Raw genomic sequence first — 17,053 nt, forward strand, 5'->3', positions numbered from 1 at the left:
GCAGTCGCTTAACCAACTGAGCCACCCAGGCGCCCCAATAAATGCCAGTCTTGCAAGTGACCTCTGAAAAAGTGGGGGACCAGGCCTTGTCAGTCTTGCCTAAAACAGGGTCTCCTTAATTGGCCCTGATTCAACAAACGGACCTGAAGCAGGTGAATCTTGACGGCTTTGTGCTCACTTCTGAGCAACCCTGTAGTAAGCCACAGATTTGGTAGGCTGCTCAGGTTTGGAACAGGACCTGGGTGTAGAGCTTCAGGTGGAATGCCTTGGGTGACAGACATCACACTCTGGACTCCATAAACTAGCCTCCTGTCTGGAGAGACAGAACTCGTACGCACCTGTACCTTCTTCCAAATTGTTTCCAGAGTTGATACTCATTGCAAGGGCTGATCCCCAAAATTGCTCGAAGAGGTTTTAGTAGGACTTGGATGTTTAAGTGGATCATGTCCTGATAGCTCTGAGAACTCTTGCATTGGACCCTGGCCTCGATTTCCCCCCAGACTGCAATAGGAGGTAACAAGGATGACGGGAGCCAGCATCCCGTGCATTGAGGGGTGTGACTCCCAGGCTCCTCAGCAGCGTTACCTCAGCAGCAGCACGAGTGCCCATGAGTCCTAGGCCTTTCCGTTGCTTGTGGGTAGTCTCATCCACACGTGTGAAATTCTTGACTGCTGGGCCCGCCATGCTTCTTCATGAGAAGCAGCCCTCCTTACCTACACCGTGGTATGTTTATCATGATTATAAATAATAATTGACTTAGGACTGCCTGTTTTTTAGTTACATGTCTGTCGGCCCTTCATGCTTTCAGGGCATTGTGAGAGCAATTCGAGATTACCAGGGCCCCCTGAAGGAGCATGAGGTCACCATCTTTGTCCGAAGAGGTGGCCCCAACTATCAGGAGGGCTTGCGAGTAATGGGAGAAGTCGGTAAGATTGGCGGGGGGGACCTTTTCTCTGCCTCCTTGGGCTTCCTGGAAGCGGGTCGGTCCTCAGACACTTGCTCACGCACCCCACTTCCTGGATATGCAGCTTGCTTCAGCTTCCAGTGTCTGTGCTCCTATGATGCGGAGCCCCCGACCTAAACTTCAGAATGGTTCATAAAGCATTGCCATTCAGCTGTTTGTTTAACAGATATTTGTGGAACACCTGCCCTGTGCCAGGCTCCGGGCAGAGCATGGGGGTTACAGCCGCACACGTGACAGACAGCAAGCCCTTGTGCTGCTGAGAACATTGACTGTCATGTCAGGTGGCACGAGGTGCCGCGAAAACAAAGCCGAAGAAAGGGATAGCATATGTGGGAGGGGACAGGCCTGGCTTTAATGGGGTGATCGGGGAATGATTCACCGAAAAGGTGACATTTGAGCAGTGAGCTGGAGGAGAGGAGGGAGCAGCTCGGCGGTGACCACGGTGGGAAGGGCAAGTTCCAAGGCCCCGAGTGGGAGCGTGCTGCTGTGTGGGACCGGCGGGCAGGGCCGAGGGAGCAAAGGCGGGGTGTTGGCAGCAAGGCAGGGAGGCAGCGGGAGCCATGTGGGAGTGGTCCAGGTCCCAGGAGCACTTGGCCATGCCCCTGGGCTGGCAGCCTGTGGAAGACTTTGAGGGAGGAGCACACCTTGACTTCGGGTTGGAAGGGTTGTTTGGCTGCCAGGTGGACAGCAGGTTCAGAGGCGGGAGGGTGGAGATCTCTCAGACTGTGGGGGAGAGGAGAGAAAGGGCGGGTAACTGGTAGGACGGGAGAGCAGTGTCCCTCGCTGAGATGAGGGGCAAGAGGGTGGTGGCATCTGTTTTGGTTTCCTTTCTCCCTTCTGCATTTTGAGGATCTCCAGCAGTTTCATGAGACCTCACATTTAGAGCTTTCCAGAAGCTGGGGGCCTCCTCTCCGTCTGGACTAAGAGTATGTCTCCCTAAGTTGACCTCATGGAGCCTGAGACGTGAACTTGGTCACTAGCGGCTTTGGTCTTTAGTGCAGCCCCCATTGCTAAGAGCAGTTATGTGTGGGGCAGGGGTTCATGTGAGGTGTCAGAGAGGTGACAAGATGCTCTTGCTCAGGGCGCATGCCATGCCCTTTGATTGGAAGGGCAAAAGCTTTCCATCCTCCCATCTTGCCAAACGCGGTGGATTTGGCAAACAGTAGCCCACTTACATCACTCGAAGGGGTGCTAGTCCTCGTTTTCACCTACAACTGAGGTCCTGCTGTGGGGACAGCCCTTGGGTACAGCACAGTGAATGTTCGTCACAGTTGGGCCACTGAACTCAGAGACATTAAACAAGTAAACGATTACTAAGAAATGCTGTTCGATGGGCATGCGTACAGTGAGGCGGCCAGGGGCTGGGGGGAGGAGGCCAGGGAAGGCCTTCCATGGGAGGTGGCACTCAGGCTGAGCCGGGTGACGGGAGGGCTCTGTGCAAAGGGAGAAGGGCCAGAGCCCCGAGAAAGTGAGCCCAGGAGCTCAGGAACAGAGGCAGGCCAGGCAGATATCGAGGTCAAGGGGTTGGAGGGCCAGGGTCCAGCGGCCAGCAGGACAGCGCAGACCCTAATTATGCTCGCGGCCGCTTCACGGTATCAGGAAAGCTCCTTCTTGCTCTTCTTATCAGCAGGTGGTCTTTACAAAGAGTTGCTTGGTGGTGAAAATAGGGCAATTGGTCTGTCTTGTGCAGAAAAAAGCACTAGATGCTGGGTAGGGGCCTTTGCAGAGTCATGTGGACTTGGGTACTTACTTGAAGACTTGAATGATGGATTCTTTTCTTTCCCTCACAGGGAAGACCACTGGGATCCCCATCCATGTCTTTGGCACTGAGACTCACATGACGGCCATTGTGGGCATGGCCCTAGGCCACCGCCCCATCCCCAACCAGCCACCCACAGCTGCTCACACTGCAAACTTCCTCCTCAATGCCAGTGGGAGTACATCGGTAGGTGCCCCCTGTCCTCCACTTTAAAGCATCTTTGTGTCATCTTTGCCTCCCCCTCATACCTACCCCCATCCAGAGCACAGTGCCCCTGCTCTGTCCCTAGCCATCTGGGGGCACTGGGGAAAGACAGGTTGGTTTCTGTATGTTTGCCAATTATTTTCTGCCCAGTCAAGGTAGTATAATGGAAAGACCAGGGGTTTTTATTACTTTAGTTTAGTTTTTAAAGTAAACTCTGTGCCCAGCGTGGGGCTTGAATTCACAACTCCAAGATCAAGAGTCGCACGTTCCACTGACTAAGCCAGCGAGGTGCCCCTGGACCAGGGGGTTTAAAATCAGACCAGAGTTCAAATCCTGTTGAGAGCAGGACGTTGGCAGGTGTCATGCCCTCTCGGAGCCTCAGTTTGCTCATCTGTGGTAATGAGACAATACTAATTCCTATCTCAAGAGGGTTGTTAGAATAATACTTTTGGAAGCACTTTGTAGAGGATAGTTCTGTACATGGTGGTTCTTGTTACCCGATTTCTTTGGGCCTTAAGGAACCAAAGCTTAAGGACCAATAGCTCTTTTTCCCAGTTGTTACCTGTGACTCTTACGCTGTGTCCTTGTCCTACCCCAGACTCCAGCCCCCAGCAGGACGGCATCTTTTTCTGAGTCCAGGGCCGATGAGGTGGCACCCGCAAAGAAAGCCAAGCCTGCCATGCCACAAGGTAACTGCCAGGAGGTTCAGGCTCCCTCCCCCTGCCGCCCCCCCCCATTCTGCTTGCCTTGTCTAGGCCCTCCTGGGGCACTGGAACAGGGTTTGGGCTTTGCTATGAGAGTGGGTGTGGCACATGGGCCAAAATGGACATGAGGACATGAAGACTCAGGCCTTCCCAAGCCTTCCCCTGTCTCTCCTGGCACTGAGGACCCACGCTGCGCCTGAGTCACCCCGCTCCCTACTATCTTCTCTTCTACCCCCTTACTTCCCGCGGGGGCCTGTGAGCTGGGCAGGGAAACTGTGGAGAGACAGGGCGACAGAAATACCCAGAGGTGGCAAGATCTCCCAGACTCTGCTTCTCAGTGGAGAGCACGAGCCTTAGAGCTGGGACGGCAGAGCGAGCGCCCACATGCCCATCCCACCTCGTGGGGCTCTTCTGAAGACCCCCCTTCCTGTGAGCCCACCATAAGAGCACACATCAGTAACCAGCCCATCTGCATTTCGCCTCCCCTGTCTGTCTGTCCTCTGGTTCATTAGACGCGACCCCTGCTAGACAGCGCTGGCAGCCAGCGTGAGGTACTAGGCCTTGGTCAGCACGGGGCTGCCGCAGCCTCTTCCTGGTACAGACCGCGTTTGCTTGAGGCATTTTGTGAAATAGTTCTATAGGCTCTAGGCCCTTGAGATTGTAAGCTGTTCCCCTGCAGTCCCCCAAACCAGCAGCTTTGTCTGTAGCACAGTGACAGGTCCAGCCCACAGTGACCTAATCATCTTACTGTGCTTCATGGGGACAGATACGGGATTGGCATTATGAGGGTGGGATCTGGCCAGCTGCCCCTCCACAAAGCCTGGGGGCCTGTGGTGTTCAGCACCCCTTCCAAGCCTTCTTGCCTCTCCCGCCCCCTCTCTGGCCCTTTGGCCCTTTGCCCTTTCTTGCTTCTGCACTGCTGATCAGTGCTCTCTTCTCTTTTGTTGTCTTCACTCCTGTCTGTTGTGGAATAGGTGAGAGACAGTGAGGGCATCAGCCCTACGAGGCTTGTCCTTGGGACCCTTCCCTCTTCCCACCCTCTCCCTCCAAAGCCTCCAGCCACCAGCAGGTGACTCAGCTGCCTTGGTCATTTTCTTTGACAGATTCAGTCCCAAGTCCAAGACCCCTGCAAGGTAGGATGCCCCCACCCCGCCCCAGCTCTGTGTGTGGCTTTGTTAGCAGGTTATAGTCTTCCGTGTGCTTTGTTTCCCCCCAAGTCCTAGTCTTCGCCCTCCCTCACTTTCCCACCCTTGCTTAGTCGCTCCCACCCCCACTCAGTGCTCCCCTGGCCAGCTGTCTCTGGCTCCGCCCTCCGGATAGGACAGGACAGGGTAGGGAGCGTGGGAGTAAGAGCCAGGCCCACAGCCTTGGAGAGTGGAGTGGTGTTTGCTGAGGAGGGAGGGGCGTCCTGGGAAGGAGGGAGCCATGGAAGCTAAAGGCGGAGGGGCAGCGCAGGGGCAAGGAGGGCAACCTCAGGCTTCTGGGATTCTCATCTGGGTCTCAAGGTCTCTTCTTACTTTCCCACCTAGCCTCACCACTGCCTCCTGCATCCCTGAGCTCTCAGTGCCAGCAGCGGATTCAAACTTCTCTGGGTTTTGGGTGGAAGACAGGCTAGACAAGTCAAGGAGAGAGGTAGAAGCCCAGTTGGATGTGCAGTAAATCTGAAGAGGGGATCTGGGCCTTGGGGTAGGAGGTCATTGCTTACGAGGGACATTTGCCGTGCTCACTCACACGTTCACGCAAACACTGTCCCTTCAAAGCATCAGGGCTTCCACTTAACTTTTTGACATTCACAGCTGTGGGAGAGTTTTCCCTGGGCAAGGGGAAACTTCAGATGTTGACCTTTGATCCCTTGCTAAGGGGAGGGGAAGGGGCAACTAGGCTAGGATCAGATATCCCCCTAGGAAGGCCAGGGATGCAGTCCTCTCACTATCTGCCTTTAATCCCTATGTTTCCTGTCTCTGGAAAGATCCTTTGTTACCTGAAAGACCAGAGCTGAGGCTGAGCCCTGTGCCAAAAGAACAGGGGTCTACCCCAGTTCTGAGAGCTCTTCCACCCAAGGGCTGGGGTCTCTTACTATTAGTCCCTGAGCCAGCAGAGGAGCCTGGTGGGGGATGTTAGTTAGCCCCTGCTGCTGGTGGCCTGAGGATGACAGCCTTAGGCTTTGCCATTTCTGTGCTCAAGGTGGAGCACGCTTGAATTCTGCCCCTTTCATGCTGGATGTGCGTGTGGGCTTGTAGAGATTCCAGGCTTTTCTGTACTCTCCTGGGTAGACAGATGCATGTTTGTGTGCTTGCTCACACTCTGACTTGGGGGGGTGGTGGTGTGGGTTCCCCCAAGGATGGGGAGAGGCCGGGCCCTTCTGGTTTGTATCCTGCCCTCCTCCCTTGTACAGTTGAGCTGCATCGTAATTTAGTATATAATCTGGCCCTGATGCTAGATGACAGAATCTCCATCATCTGTCAGCTCTGAACTTCAGGTTCCGGGGCCTGGGAAGTGAGGGTACTGGATTAGGTGACCGTCTTTGTTCTGTGAGCTCATGTCTCATGAGAACGCAGATGGATCTGGTGACACAAGTCCCAGGTATTTGGAACAGCAGGAGACTTCTGGTATGAGAAGCTTACAGCTGAGAGGGAAGAAGCAAGCCTATGTAGGGATGAGAACCCTGCATGCCTTGGGAGAGTGATCTCAAATTTATTTTATCAGACCTTAAACCTGATTAGCCAAGCCTGCACTAGCACACTAGGTTAATTAATACCAGATGGCCCCTGAGCTCGGTGCCTTGTTCTCCCCGGGGGAGCTGAGAGCCTCCCCAGGGGCTACTTTCCTCCAGTGACTTGTCCTCCAGTGACTTGTCCTCCAGTGACTTGCAGAGAATGGGAGGGACAGGTCACCTGTCTGCAGGGTGGTGAAGGGGCCTTTCCCTTCAGGCCGTGCAAGCACTTCTGACAGCTCTTCTCCCCGCTTCTTTTGCCTCTCACTCTTCTGCCCCCTGGAGAATTGCCTGAGAGCCTTGTTCTGAGCAGGAGAGGGCCACCTGCTAGAGGGAGGCGGGCAGGAGGGAGGGGACGGCACAGAGAATGTTAGGGGGATGCCACGAAGCCAGTGTGCTCCGACCAGAACCTCAGGTAGAAATAAGGCTGCAGCCAGCCTCTTCTTTGGACCTACACTGACCTAGAATCCTGAGGATTCAGATCTTGACCCAAGTGTGGGAATTTCCCCACCCCACCCCCCCATGTGGGAATGTCCAGATTTAGAGGTGATAATTGTCGGGTTGTTTGAAATCGTGTGGCCACCAGAATTGGGAGAGCTTGATGTTTTTTTCTCAGCGTCTTTAAAAATAATCGATCAAGCCTTCATTTGCATGTAAGCAAAATGCTGATTACATGCCTGTCCTGTGAGGCGGAGCAGTTCCTCCTGTAGGGATTCTCCGCCTGTGGGTCTTTTCTCTGCACGGGAGTCCTTTCTGTGTTCATTGCTAGCTCTTTACCAGCTAGGCAGGTCCTCTTAGCTCTCTTTGCTCTGCCACCTCTTTGCAAAGAAACCAGGGCACCTCTTCTCCCAGCTCTCAGAGTCCCAGCCTCTTGACGTCCCTTTGCCGTGCTGATGAGCCCCTCTCCCCGAGCTGGGTGTGGAGGGGTGCGGCAGCCCCTGCCGGTCTCCCGGGAGTGTGTGTTCTGGGTGCACTCGGTGCACTCGCTGTGTCTTTGCCCACCAGGAAAGAGTGCCACCCTCTTCAGCCGCCATACCAAGGCCATCGTGTGGGGCATGCAGACCCGGGCCGTGCAGGGCATGCTGGACTTCGACTATGTCTGCTCCCGAGACGAGCCCTCAGTGGCCGCCATGGTGTACCCTTTCACGTGAGTCCCACCATGGCGGGAAGCAAGAGATGGCTACCAAGTGGGATTTCCTCATCTCCTCTCCCTCACTAAGACAGACCCAGGGGAGCCAGCAAGATTATCCCCTTTGCTGGGGGAGCATCTGCCATCCCAGACTGGGGGCGATCCATATTCCTAGGGGATCTGTTTCCCACATATGGGACCCTGTCTCTCCACCTTCTAGATGACGCTCCTCCCGTTGGCTTCCCCCTCCCCAGCCCTGACAGTTTGGGGGTATCCTGACCCGTCTTCCTCCTCTCTCAGTGGGGACCACAAGCAGAAGTTTTACTGGGGTCACAAGGAAATCCTGATCCCCGTCTTCAAGAACATGGCTGATGCCATGAAGAAACACCCAGAAGTAGATGTGCTGATCAACTTTGCCTCTCTCCGCTCAGCTTATGACAGTACCATTGAGACCATGAATTACGCGCAGGTAGATCAGTGGGCACAGGGGTGGGGAAGCAGGGAAAACTCCTGAATGGTGTCTTCTGGCACTGTGGAAAAAGGACTTGGCGCTCAGGACTGGCCGGTGGTGTGGGAGAAAATGGTTGGATACGCTTGATCTTTAGAAGATAGTGTGGTAACTGAGGGCAAGCAGGCTGGACAGGGCTGCTTACCTAGGCTAACAGAGAGTCCGTTCAGGATCATCTGCCCCCCACCAGGTCCCCCCTGTGCTGCTAAGACCGGCTTTCACAACAGAATCAAAAGCAATTTCTTATTATAAAATTATTACATGTTTATTGTAGAGAAAATTTAAATACTATTAAATAAAAAGAAAAAAAATGAATACCTCAGTCAATTCCAGTTTCCCAGAAATATGGTTGCCAACATTTGAATAGATCCTCCTCTGTTCCTTTTTCTGGATTTGAACATGTGGAATAATACTATACGTGACTGTTTTGTAGTCCATTTTCTTCAGTTACTCTTTCCACATCCATAAATATTCATTGGCAAACATCAGTTTCGCTTTTTCAGGTCTTGTGGTGAGCATCTTAGATGAACATTTGTGTATGTTCTTAATTATTTTCCCAGCATAAATGTCTGGAAGTCAGACTGCTGCATCAGAATGTGCAGATTTAGGGGCGCCTAGGTGGCTCAGTCGTTAAGTGTCTGCCTTCGGCTCAGGTCATGATCCCAGGGTCCTGGGATCGAGCCCCTCATCGGGCTCCCTGCTTAGTGGGAAGCCTGCTTTTCCCTCTCCCACTCCCCCTGCTTGTGTTCCCTCTCTCGCTGTGTCTCTCTCTGTCAGATAAATAAATAAAATCTTAAAAAAAAAAAAAAAAAAAGAATGTGCAGATTTGAAAGCCTTTGATCCATCCTGCCCAGGTGCCCTCCAGAAAAGTTATAAGGACAGAAACTCCATCAGTGATTCAGGAATGCCTGCTTCCTTGTACCCTGGCCAACACTGAATGTTTGCGTTTTAAAAACATGTATTTGGGGCATCTGGGTGGCTCACTCGGTTAAGCATCCGACTCTTGATTTCTGCTCAGGTCATGATCTCAGGGTCGTGAGATGGAGCCCTGAGTTGGGCTCTGCATTGGGGTAGAGCCTGCTTAAGATTCTCTCTCCCTCTCCTTGTGCCTCTCCACCCCTGCTCCCACACACGCACTCTCTAAGAAAAGCATGTATTTGACAAGTGATAGGTATTTTATTTAATTAGCATATTTTTTAAGATTTATATTTATTAGGGAGAGAGCGCACATGCACATGGGCACACAGGTGGGAGGAGGGGGCAGAGGAAGAGGAAGAAGCAGACTCCCTGCTGAGCAAGGAGCCCATCGCAGGGCTTGCTCCCAGGACCCTGGGATCACAACCTGAGCTGAAGGCAGATGCTTAACCAGCTGAGCCAGCCAGGCGTCCCTAATCTGCATATCTTTGATTATTAACTAAGATTAGCTTTTTAAAAAAAAAAAAAGATTTTATTTATTTATTAGAGAGAGAGAGAGAACATGAGCATGGGGGAGTGGGAGAAGGAGAAGCGGGCTCCCTGCTGAGCAGAGAGCCCAATGAGGGGCTCGATCCTGGGACTCCGGGATCATGACCTGAGCTGAAGGCAGATGCTTAACCGACTGAGCCACCCAGGCGCCCCTAAGATGAGCTTTTAAAAACATTTATTGACCATTTATATTTTGTGACTTGCTCTCCCTTCCTTTTTTTTTTTTTCCTGTTGAGTGTTTGTGTTTTTTGTTACTGATTTGTATGAGTCTTTATAGATTAAGATATTGATTCTTCTGTTCACAATTATTGTCTGATCCCAGACTGGCTTAGTTCAGTGTACGACTGGAGAATGTAAACTTGTTTTGCCATCTCAGTGAAGCAAAAACAAAAGCACACCTGCTGAAAATGAGCTGCTTTTTTATTCTAGAGCGAAGTTTAGCAAACTATAGCCTAAGGGTCAAACCTAGCCCACTGTCTGTTTCTCAAATAAAGTTTTGTTGGAACACAGCCATGCTGTGTTCATTTATGTATTGTCCATGGCTGCCTTCATGCTACAGAGGCAAAGTTTAGTAGTTACTGCAGAGACCACATGACCAAAAAAGCCAGAAAAAGTTTGTTGGCCTCTGTTCTAGAGCCAGAGAGAGATGGTTCTCGATCTTTTCTGCCTACCCCCACTCCTTCTGGCTTTCTCCCCCAGCCCACTCTCTGGTCTGAGTGTGTAAGCAGCTCATTTGTGTCCCTTACTGACCCTGGGACGTAGAGTCAGAGACTCAGAGGACACAGTGGAAAAAGCCATAGATACCTGCTTTATGAATAGGCACTAGGACAGGTGGGGAGCAGGTGGGTCTGAGTCTTGTGGGTTTTTGGTTGGGAGAGAATATAGCCACTCTTGATGGTAGTGGGTTTTCAGAAACATTTGCTCCTGCTTGGTTCCTGAGTTACTGTGGTGTTAACCAATGGAGATTGGCTTTGGATGTCTATACCTCTCTTTTTGGGAGAGGGTTGGAGTGGTCAGGCTAGTGACAGAGGCCTATGGGAAGAAAGGGGTGCATACTGATAACTTGGTTAACTGCATACTTGGTTCTTAGAGCCTGGAAGGGGGCATGGAAGGTGGGTCCCATTAAGGGCGCCACCCCGTTGCTTCATCTGAGGCACAAAGTTAACAGAAAGGGACTGTCCTTTAGATCCGGACCATCGCCATCATAGCTGAAGGCATCCCTGAGGCCCTCACAAGGAAGCTGATCAAGAAGGCGGACCAGAAGGGAGTGACCATCATTGGACCTGCCACTGTGAGTGTCCTTTCCGGAAAGCCTTTTAAGTTCAAGGCTATCTTTCGAAGTTCTGGGCCCACAGAAAGACTTGTTGACTCTTCGGTTTCCCTCTTAGGTTGAAAAGATTCGGAGAGTACCCATTGAAAGTCAGTTTATATCCAGTTACTTTAAAGGGCTCTCTCCCCAGTCCCTATCACCTTTATAGTTTTAGGGGGCTAATGAAGATTTTTTGTGTGTTTGCCCACCTTCATACAACCATAGCATGGTCTTTGATTATTCCTTTAACCATGAACTGAAGAAGAATCTACTTACAGGTTTTATTTGCCCAAAGGCCTTCACATAGAAAGAAATTGCCGTGGGACTATTTTGTTGTTGTTCTTCCTTAGTTGTTGCCTTAAAAAGTTGTCTGACGGTCAGATTTTCTTTCATCTCTGAGGCAGAGGGTGATGTTGAGCAGAGGTGTACACGTGTATTTTACACTTTTCCTGGGTGCTGTCACCCTTTTAAAGCGGAGGAGGTGACTTAATCCTGAGTATACAAATCTGAATCTGCAGTAGTAAGCCATGTTTTACAAGCAGGGTTCTCTTTTTTCTTGTGTAATGGCTCTTGAGGGAGAGATGAGATTCTTCCTAAGCTGGAAACCCAGTGTGCAGGTGTTAGCTCTCTCGGACCATTTCCTTCCCATCCTGACCAGCCGGCGGGGGGTTGAGCAGGTAGCACTGGGCCTCATGATTCCACTGAGCCCTGTGGTCAGTCAGGAGCTTACACTTCCTTCCTGACTGCTGTTTGTGCCCTCACAGGTTGGAGGCATCAAGCCCGGGTGCTTTAAGATTGGGAATACAGGTGGGATGCTGGACAACATCCTGGCCTCCAAGCTGTACCGCCCTGGCAGCGTGGCCTACGTCTCGCGCTCTGGGGGCATGTCCAACGAGCTCAACAACATCATCTCTCGGACCACAGACGGCGTCTACGAGGGTGTGGCCATTGGCGGGGACAGGTGATCGGCTGGCCCGAGGCGGGTCTCCCATGCTGGGGAGTGGTGGGCTAGGAGAAGGGGGGTGCTGGGTCCTCCAATCTCTGCTCGCTGCTGCCGAGTGAAGTCCATAAAACGGCATTTCTACTCTGTCTCAGGACTGACATCAGCATGAACTCAGAAAAAAAAAAAAAACAGGAAAAGATGTTTTTCAAAGGTGTTTAGGCTTTGGGGGTAATTCTTTTCCTTGTCTGAGTTGTGGCCATAGGGAGGCAGCAGAGCGGAGCGGTTGGTAGGACTGATTCTGAAATCAGAGCAAGGGGCTCAAATCCCAGTTTCTCTGTTGACCAGGGAAGTGTCCTGGGCAGATCATTTACCCTCCGCAGACCTCCGTCATCCTTATAGATCAAATGGGTAAAATAATAGCAGCCACCTCATGGGGTTGTTTCGAGGATTAAGTGAGGGTAATATTTATAGAAGGTGGCTAATACAGGGCCTACCTAGCACTTGACTCAGCAGGTGTTAACTGTAGTCTGTAATAGTGAAAGGAAGAATTGTTTCTCTACTCTCTACCATGACCTCACTGACCCTTCTGGCTACCAGATTTTGGGATTTTTTTTCCTGTGCCAGGCAGTTCTCCAATTCTCTGCTGGGCGTCCTGCAATGCATTTCAATTCTGACAGTATCTACCTGGAGTTCGTACCAGATCCCACAGGTGAAGGGCTCAGCCTCACAAAATGCCAACTGCAAGTCCAGGCTTCTGGTACTCCTGACCAACTGACTATACATTGGGGGTCTCCACACCTCCCTTCTTGGGTTTGGTAATTTGCTAGAATGGCTTTCAGAACCCAGGAACAACCAGAGGAAAGAAACACATATGGCAAGTTACGGGGGGCAGTGCATGGAGCTTCTGTGCCCTCTGTGGGCATGCTACCCTCCCAGGGCCTTGGTGTGCTCACCAACCCAGAAGCTCTGCAAACCCCTTTCTTTGGGGATTTTTTATGGAGACTTCATCATGTAGGCATGATTGATTATTAATTCAATCTCTGGCCTTTCTCCCCTCCCCAAAGGATGGTGAGTAGGGCTGAAAATTCCAAGCCTCTGATCATGGCTTGGTTTTCTAGTGACCAGCCCACATCCAGGAGCTCTGCAGGCGCCCACCAAGAGTTGCCTCATGAGAATAAAAGACACCCTTGTCATCTAGGAAATCCCAAGGGTTTTAGGAGCTCTGCGTCAGGAACTGGAGACAGAGACCAAATCTTTATTTCTTCTTATTTCACAGATAGTATATTCATTGTTTTTGTTAGTGGGAATGGTAATCAGTAGAGTATTATTTTAGAGTAATGCCTACCACCTAATGCCATAATACACGTTAGCCATTGCTGTTTATTATTACATCTCCTGCTCTTTGCCTCAACCAAAAGCTGTTGGGCAAGTGAGGCACCTTGTCCGTCTCCTCGCTCTCCAGTATCGTGTCAGATGGACTTCCTGAGTGAGGAAGATCTCTCACCACGTCTTTGAGGCTACGGCCTGGGGGACCCTCGTCCTCGGTGTTCCCTGATGACGGGCTCCAGCTCAAATTTTAAGTCTGGGCAGTTACACTGTCCCCTTGTGATGTACAGTGCTCTCAAAGATCTGCAGAGAAGCATCCTTGGCCTTAAACAATCCTTTAGTAATCTCATGTGACAGGAGAAAGTAAAAAAATACAGGGGACCCTTGAACAACACGGGTTTGAACTGCATGGGTCCACTAATATGCAGATTTTTTTCAATAAATACACCACGGTACTGTAAATGTATTTTCTTTATGGCTTTGTTAATCACATTCTCTTTTCTCTAGCCTTACTTTAGTGTAGGAACATAGTGTATAACGCGTATAACATACAAAATACGTGTTAATCGACTACTGATGTTATCAGCAAGGCTCCGGTCAACAGTAGGCTATTAGTAGTTAAGTTTTTGGGGAGTCATAGTTATACTTGGATTTTCTTTTCCTTTTTTTCTTTTATTTTTTTTTAAAGATTGTATTTATTTTTTGACAGAGAGCAAGAGAGGGAACACAAGCAGGAGGAGTGGGAGAGGGAGAAGCAGGCTTTCTACTGAGCAGGGAGCCCAGTGCGGGGCTCAGTCCCAGGACCCCGGGATCATGACCTGAGCCAAAGGCAGATGCCCAATTGACTGAAATGCCCAGGCGCCCCTGTCTACTTGGGTTTTCGACTGCATGTGGTGGGGATGGATGTTCCCAACCATCACGTCATTCAGGGACCAACTATGTGTACAGGCCTATATAGAGATGCAGCCATAGCCTGCCAATCCTGGGACATGAGTTGGCACGCTGTATTATGTATTGCTGTGTTAAAGAAAAAAAAGTCACGCAAAGCAGGTGGTTTCAAACTATAATAGAACATGGCCCATCCACAGGCTGGCAAGGGGCTTTCTTGTGGGCTTTTCCACAGGCTGCTCAGTGTCGTCAGGACGTAGTGACCAGCATCCCCCAGAGTGAGCAATTCAAGAGAGAGTGCGAGACAGAAGCTGTTTTTTCTATAACCCTGCCACGGAAGTCATTGTCAGAGAATCACTTCTGCCACATTTTGTTTATTAGAAACTAATTATCAAGCCTGATTCATACGCAAGAGAGGCATGAGGTTCCACCTTGTTAAAAGAATTTGCAGCCGTATTTTATTTTTTTTTTTAAAGACTTTATTTATTTATTTGAGAGAGAGAGAATGAGAGACAGAGAACATGAGAGGGAGGAGGGTCAGAGGGAGAAGCAGACTCCCTGCCGAGCTGGGAGCCCGATGCGGGACTCGATCCCGGGACTCCAGGATCATGACCTGAGCCAAAGGCAGTCACTTAACCGACTGAGCCACCCAGGCGCCCCTGCAGCCGTATTTTAAAACCACCACACATGTGCTCTGTAAGCATCTCTTACTGCCGAGCAAACCTCCCCTTTCCTCCTTCCCTTCCCTTGTGCTTCATTTATTACCCACCCCCAACACTTGAGGCATCTCTGGGCCCTCACGAGAAGCCTCACATGTTCCTGGTAGCTTCCTACACCTGTACCTGCACCTCCCCAGGCCTGCTGATCCCATGTGTTCTCTCTGCTATCACCAGGTACCCTGGCTCAACATTTATGGATCATGTGCTACGTTACCAGGATACTCCAGGAGTGAAAATGATTGTGGTTCTTGGAGAGGTGAGTTTTGTTTTGTTTTGTTAATTTTATTTTTCTGACTCTAAAAGTAATGTGTGAGCTCCATTTAAAAAAAAAAAAATGCGGGACACCTGGGTGGCTCAGTCAGTTAAGCGGCTGCCTTTGGCTCAGGTCATGATCCCAGGGTCCTGGGATCGAGTCCCACATCGGGCTCCTTGCTCGGCGGGGAGCCTGCTTCTCCCTCTGCCTGCCTCTCCCCCTGCTTGTGTTCTGTCTCTCTGACAAATAAATAAATAAAATCTTAAAAAAAAAAAAAAAAGCATGCATTTTGGTTATATATAACTTAATGTGACAGTCCCTGGTAATCCTGCTCCCTACACTCTGGGACATAAAGGCCATCACCGTCAACACTGTCATGTTTGTTCCTGAAACTTCTTGCCTCTTGGTGGCACAAGACATTTTAGTACCAATAAAGAAGAAGCTTTTGGCTGGCCTTGGTCTCTCGGGCAGTGCGTAGCTGGAGTAAGAAGTGCACTTTTTCAGTTTGGGAGAGTCCTTTAACCCCATTCCTTGCTTGTGCCCCTGAGCAGGTCTGATCCAAAATCATCTTTTTTTTTTTTTAAGATTTTATTTATTTATTTGAGAGAGAGAGAATGAGAGACAGCATGAGAAGGAGGAAGGTCAGAGGGAGAAGCAGACTCCCCACCGAGCAGGGAGCCCGATGCGGGACTAGATCCTGGGACTCCAGGATCATGACCTGAGCCGAAGGCAGTCGCTTAACCAACTGGGCCACCCAGGCGCCCCCAAAATCATCTTATACCCTTAGATCAGGGAGGGGGAGTCCCGGGGACTCCGGAGGGTACCCACTCCCCCGTTACAATTCTTCCATGCATCCAGTCTCAGTCTTACAGGCTATTATTTGGCCAAAGCCCATGTGCCTTCATTTTCTAGCCAAGTTGTAAGTCAGGACCCCTGGTGCCTGTGACCCCTCCCTGATCTGGGGCAGATTTTCCTGCGGCAGTGCTTCCCACAGCAGCTCGGGACGGGTTCCCCTAACTTGTGGGCTTTTTCTCGTTCCCTGTTCCTTGGCAGATAGGGGGCACTGAGGAATATAAGATCTGCCGGGGCATCAAGGAGGGCCGCATCACCAAGCCCGTGGTCTGCTGGTGCATCGGGACCTGTGCCACCATGTTCTCCTCTGAGGTACAGCTGGGGCGGGTCACTCGTGGACAGGGAGGCCAAAGCGGGCATTCAAGGTGAACCATGTGGTCATCTTGTTAAGCAGCTCGTTAGTCCCAGGAACATTTATTACTTGCTGGGTTACCGCAAGGTCCAGCCAGGGCCCTGCTTTCTAGGAGGTTAAGTCCACTGGAGGGTGGGGGGCAGTCATCAGCAGGCGAGTCCCTGCTTGGAGTCGGTGCAGTTCTGTCTGGAGGAGCTGAGATGCCTCCGCAGGGACGGTGAGGCTTGCACTGCATCTAAGGGATGAGAAAGGGGTTTGCTTCCCGAAAGGGAGGCTGGGAAGGGCGAGGACACACAGGTGCAGAGCTGGGGAGGGGCATGGGGAGGGGCTGTAGAAGAAAGCCAGGTTTGTTGTGGATGTGAAGGTGCCCAGAGGCCTGCAGTGAGCGAGCGCAGCACTCTCTTCTCTTTCTGGCTGGGCACCCATCATCACCCCAAGGGTGGGACAGGTCCTCACAGCGTTTTATTTTTGTCTTTCAGTTAAATTTTCCTTTAAGATTTTATTTATTTGACAGAGAGAGACAGTGAGAGAGGAAACACAAGCAGGGGGAGTGGGAGAGGGTGAAGCAGGCTTCCTGCCGAGCAGGGAGCCCGAGGCGGGGCTCAATCCCAGGACCCTGGGATCATGACCTGAGCTGAAGGCAGACGCTTAATGACTGAGCCACCCAGGCACCCCTAATTTTTTAAAACATTATGAAATTTCAGGCATATATAAATGTAGAGTACAGTGACTGCCCAGCTAATAAGTGATTTTTGATTTCTTAATTAGGTCACATGACCTTGCAGAACTTTCTGCCCTATAGAGGAGGTAATAAAGGTATGCAACAAAATCTCCACCTGTTGGCAAGCAGAGACAGCTCCTCAGGAAAACAGAATTAAGAACTGAGCAATGGGAGTAGAAACTGGAGGTGTTTGTATAGGTGACATTTTTCAGAACTATGTTCCACAAAACACTGGTCCTATAGCC

At 50.9% G+C, this 17,053-nt stretch overlaps 1 protein-coding gene across 3 annotated transcripts in view; it reads left to right on the forward strand.

Annotated features, from left to right (window-relative positions):
• ACLY (ATP citrate lyase) overlaps positions 1-17,053 on the forward strand; it is a 42,797-nt gene that overhangs the window by 14,294 nt on the left and 11,450 nt on the right. The window contains exons 11-20 of one of the 3 annotated variants that reach the window (XM_031040207.2): positions 809-926; positions 2,755-2,909; positions 3,526-3,616; positions 4,735-4,764; positions 7,350-7,491; positions 7,774-7,942; positions 10,632-10,736; positions 11,519-11,715; positions 14,805-14,886; positions 15,937-16,047. In XM_031040207.2, coding sequence (XP_030896067.1) covers positions 809-926; positions 2,755-2,909; positions 3,526-3,616; positions 4,735-4,764; positions 7,350-7,491; positions 7,774-7,942; positions 10,632-10,736; positions 11,519-11,715; positions 14,805-14,886; positions 15,937-16,047 — 1,200 coding nt within the window. The remainder of the gene's footprint in view (positions 1-808; positions 927-2,754; positions 2,910-3,525; positions 3,617-4,734; positions 4,765-7,349; positions 7,492-7,773; positions 7,943-10,631; positions 10,737-11,518; positions 11,716-14,804; positions 14,887-15,936; positions 16,048-17,053) is intronic. The other 2 variants (XM_081805009.1, XM_031040208.2) reach the window with 2 other exon arrangements.

This window comes from Leptonychotes weddellii, chromosome 15, assembly GCF_054177405.1.
Source record: "Leptonychotes weddellii isolate Sample4059 chromosome 15, ASM5417740v2, whole genome shotgun sequence".
NCBI lineage: Eukaryota > Metazoa > Chordata > Mammalia > Carnivora > Phocidae > Leptonychotes > Leptonychotes weddellii.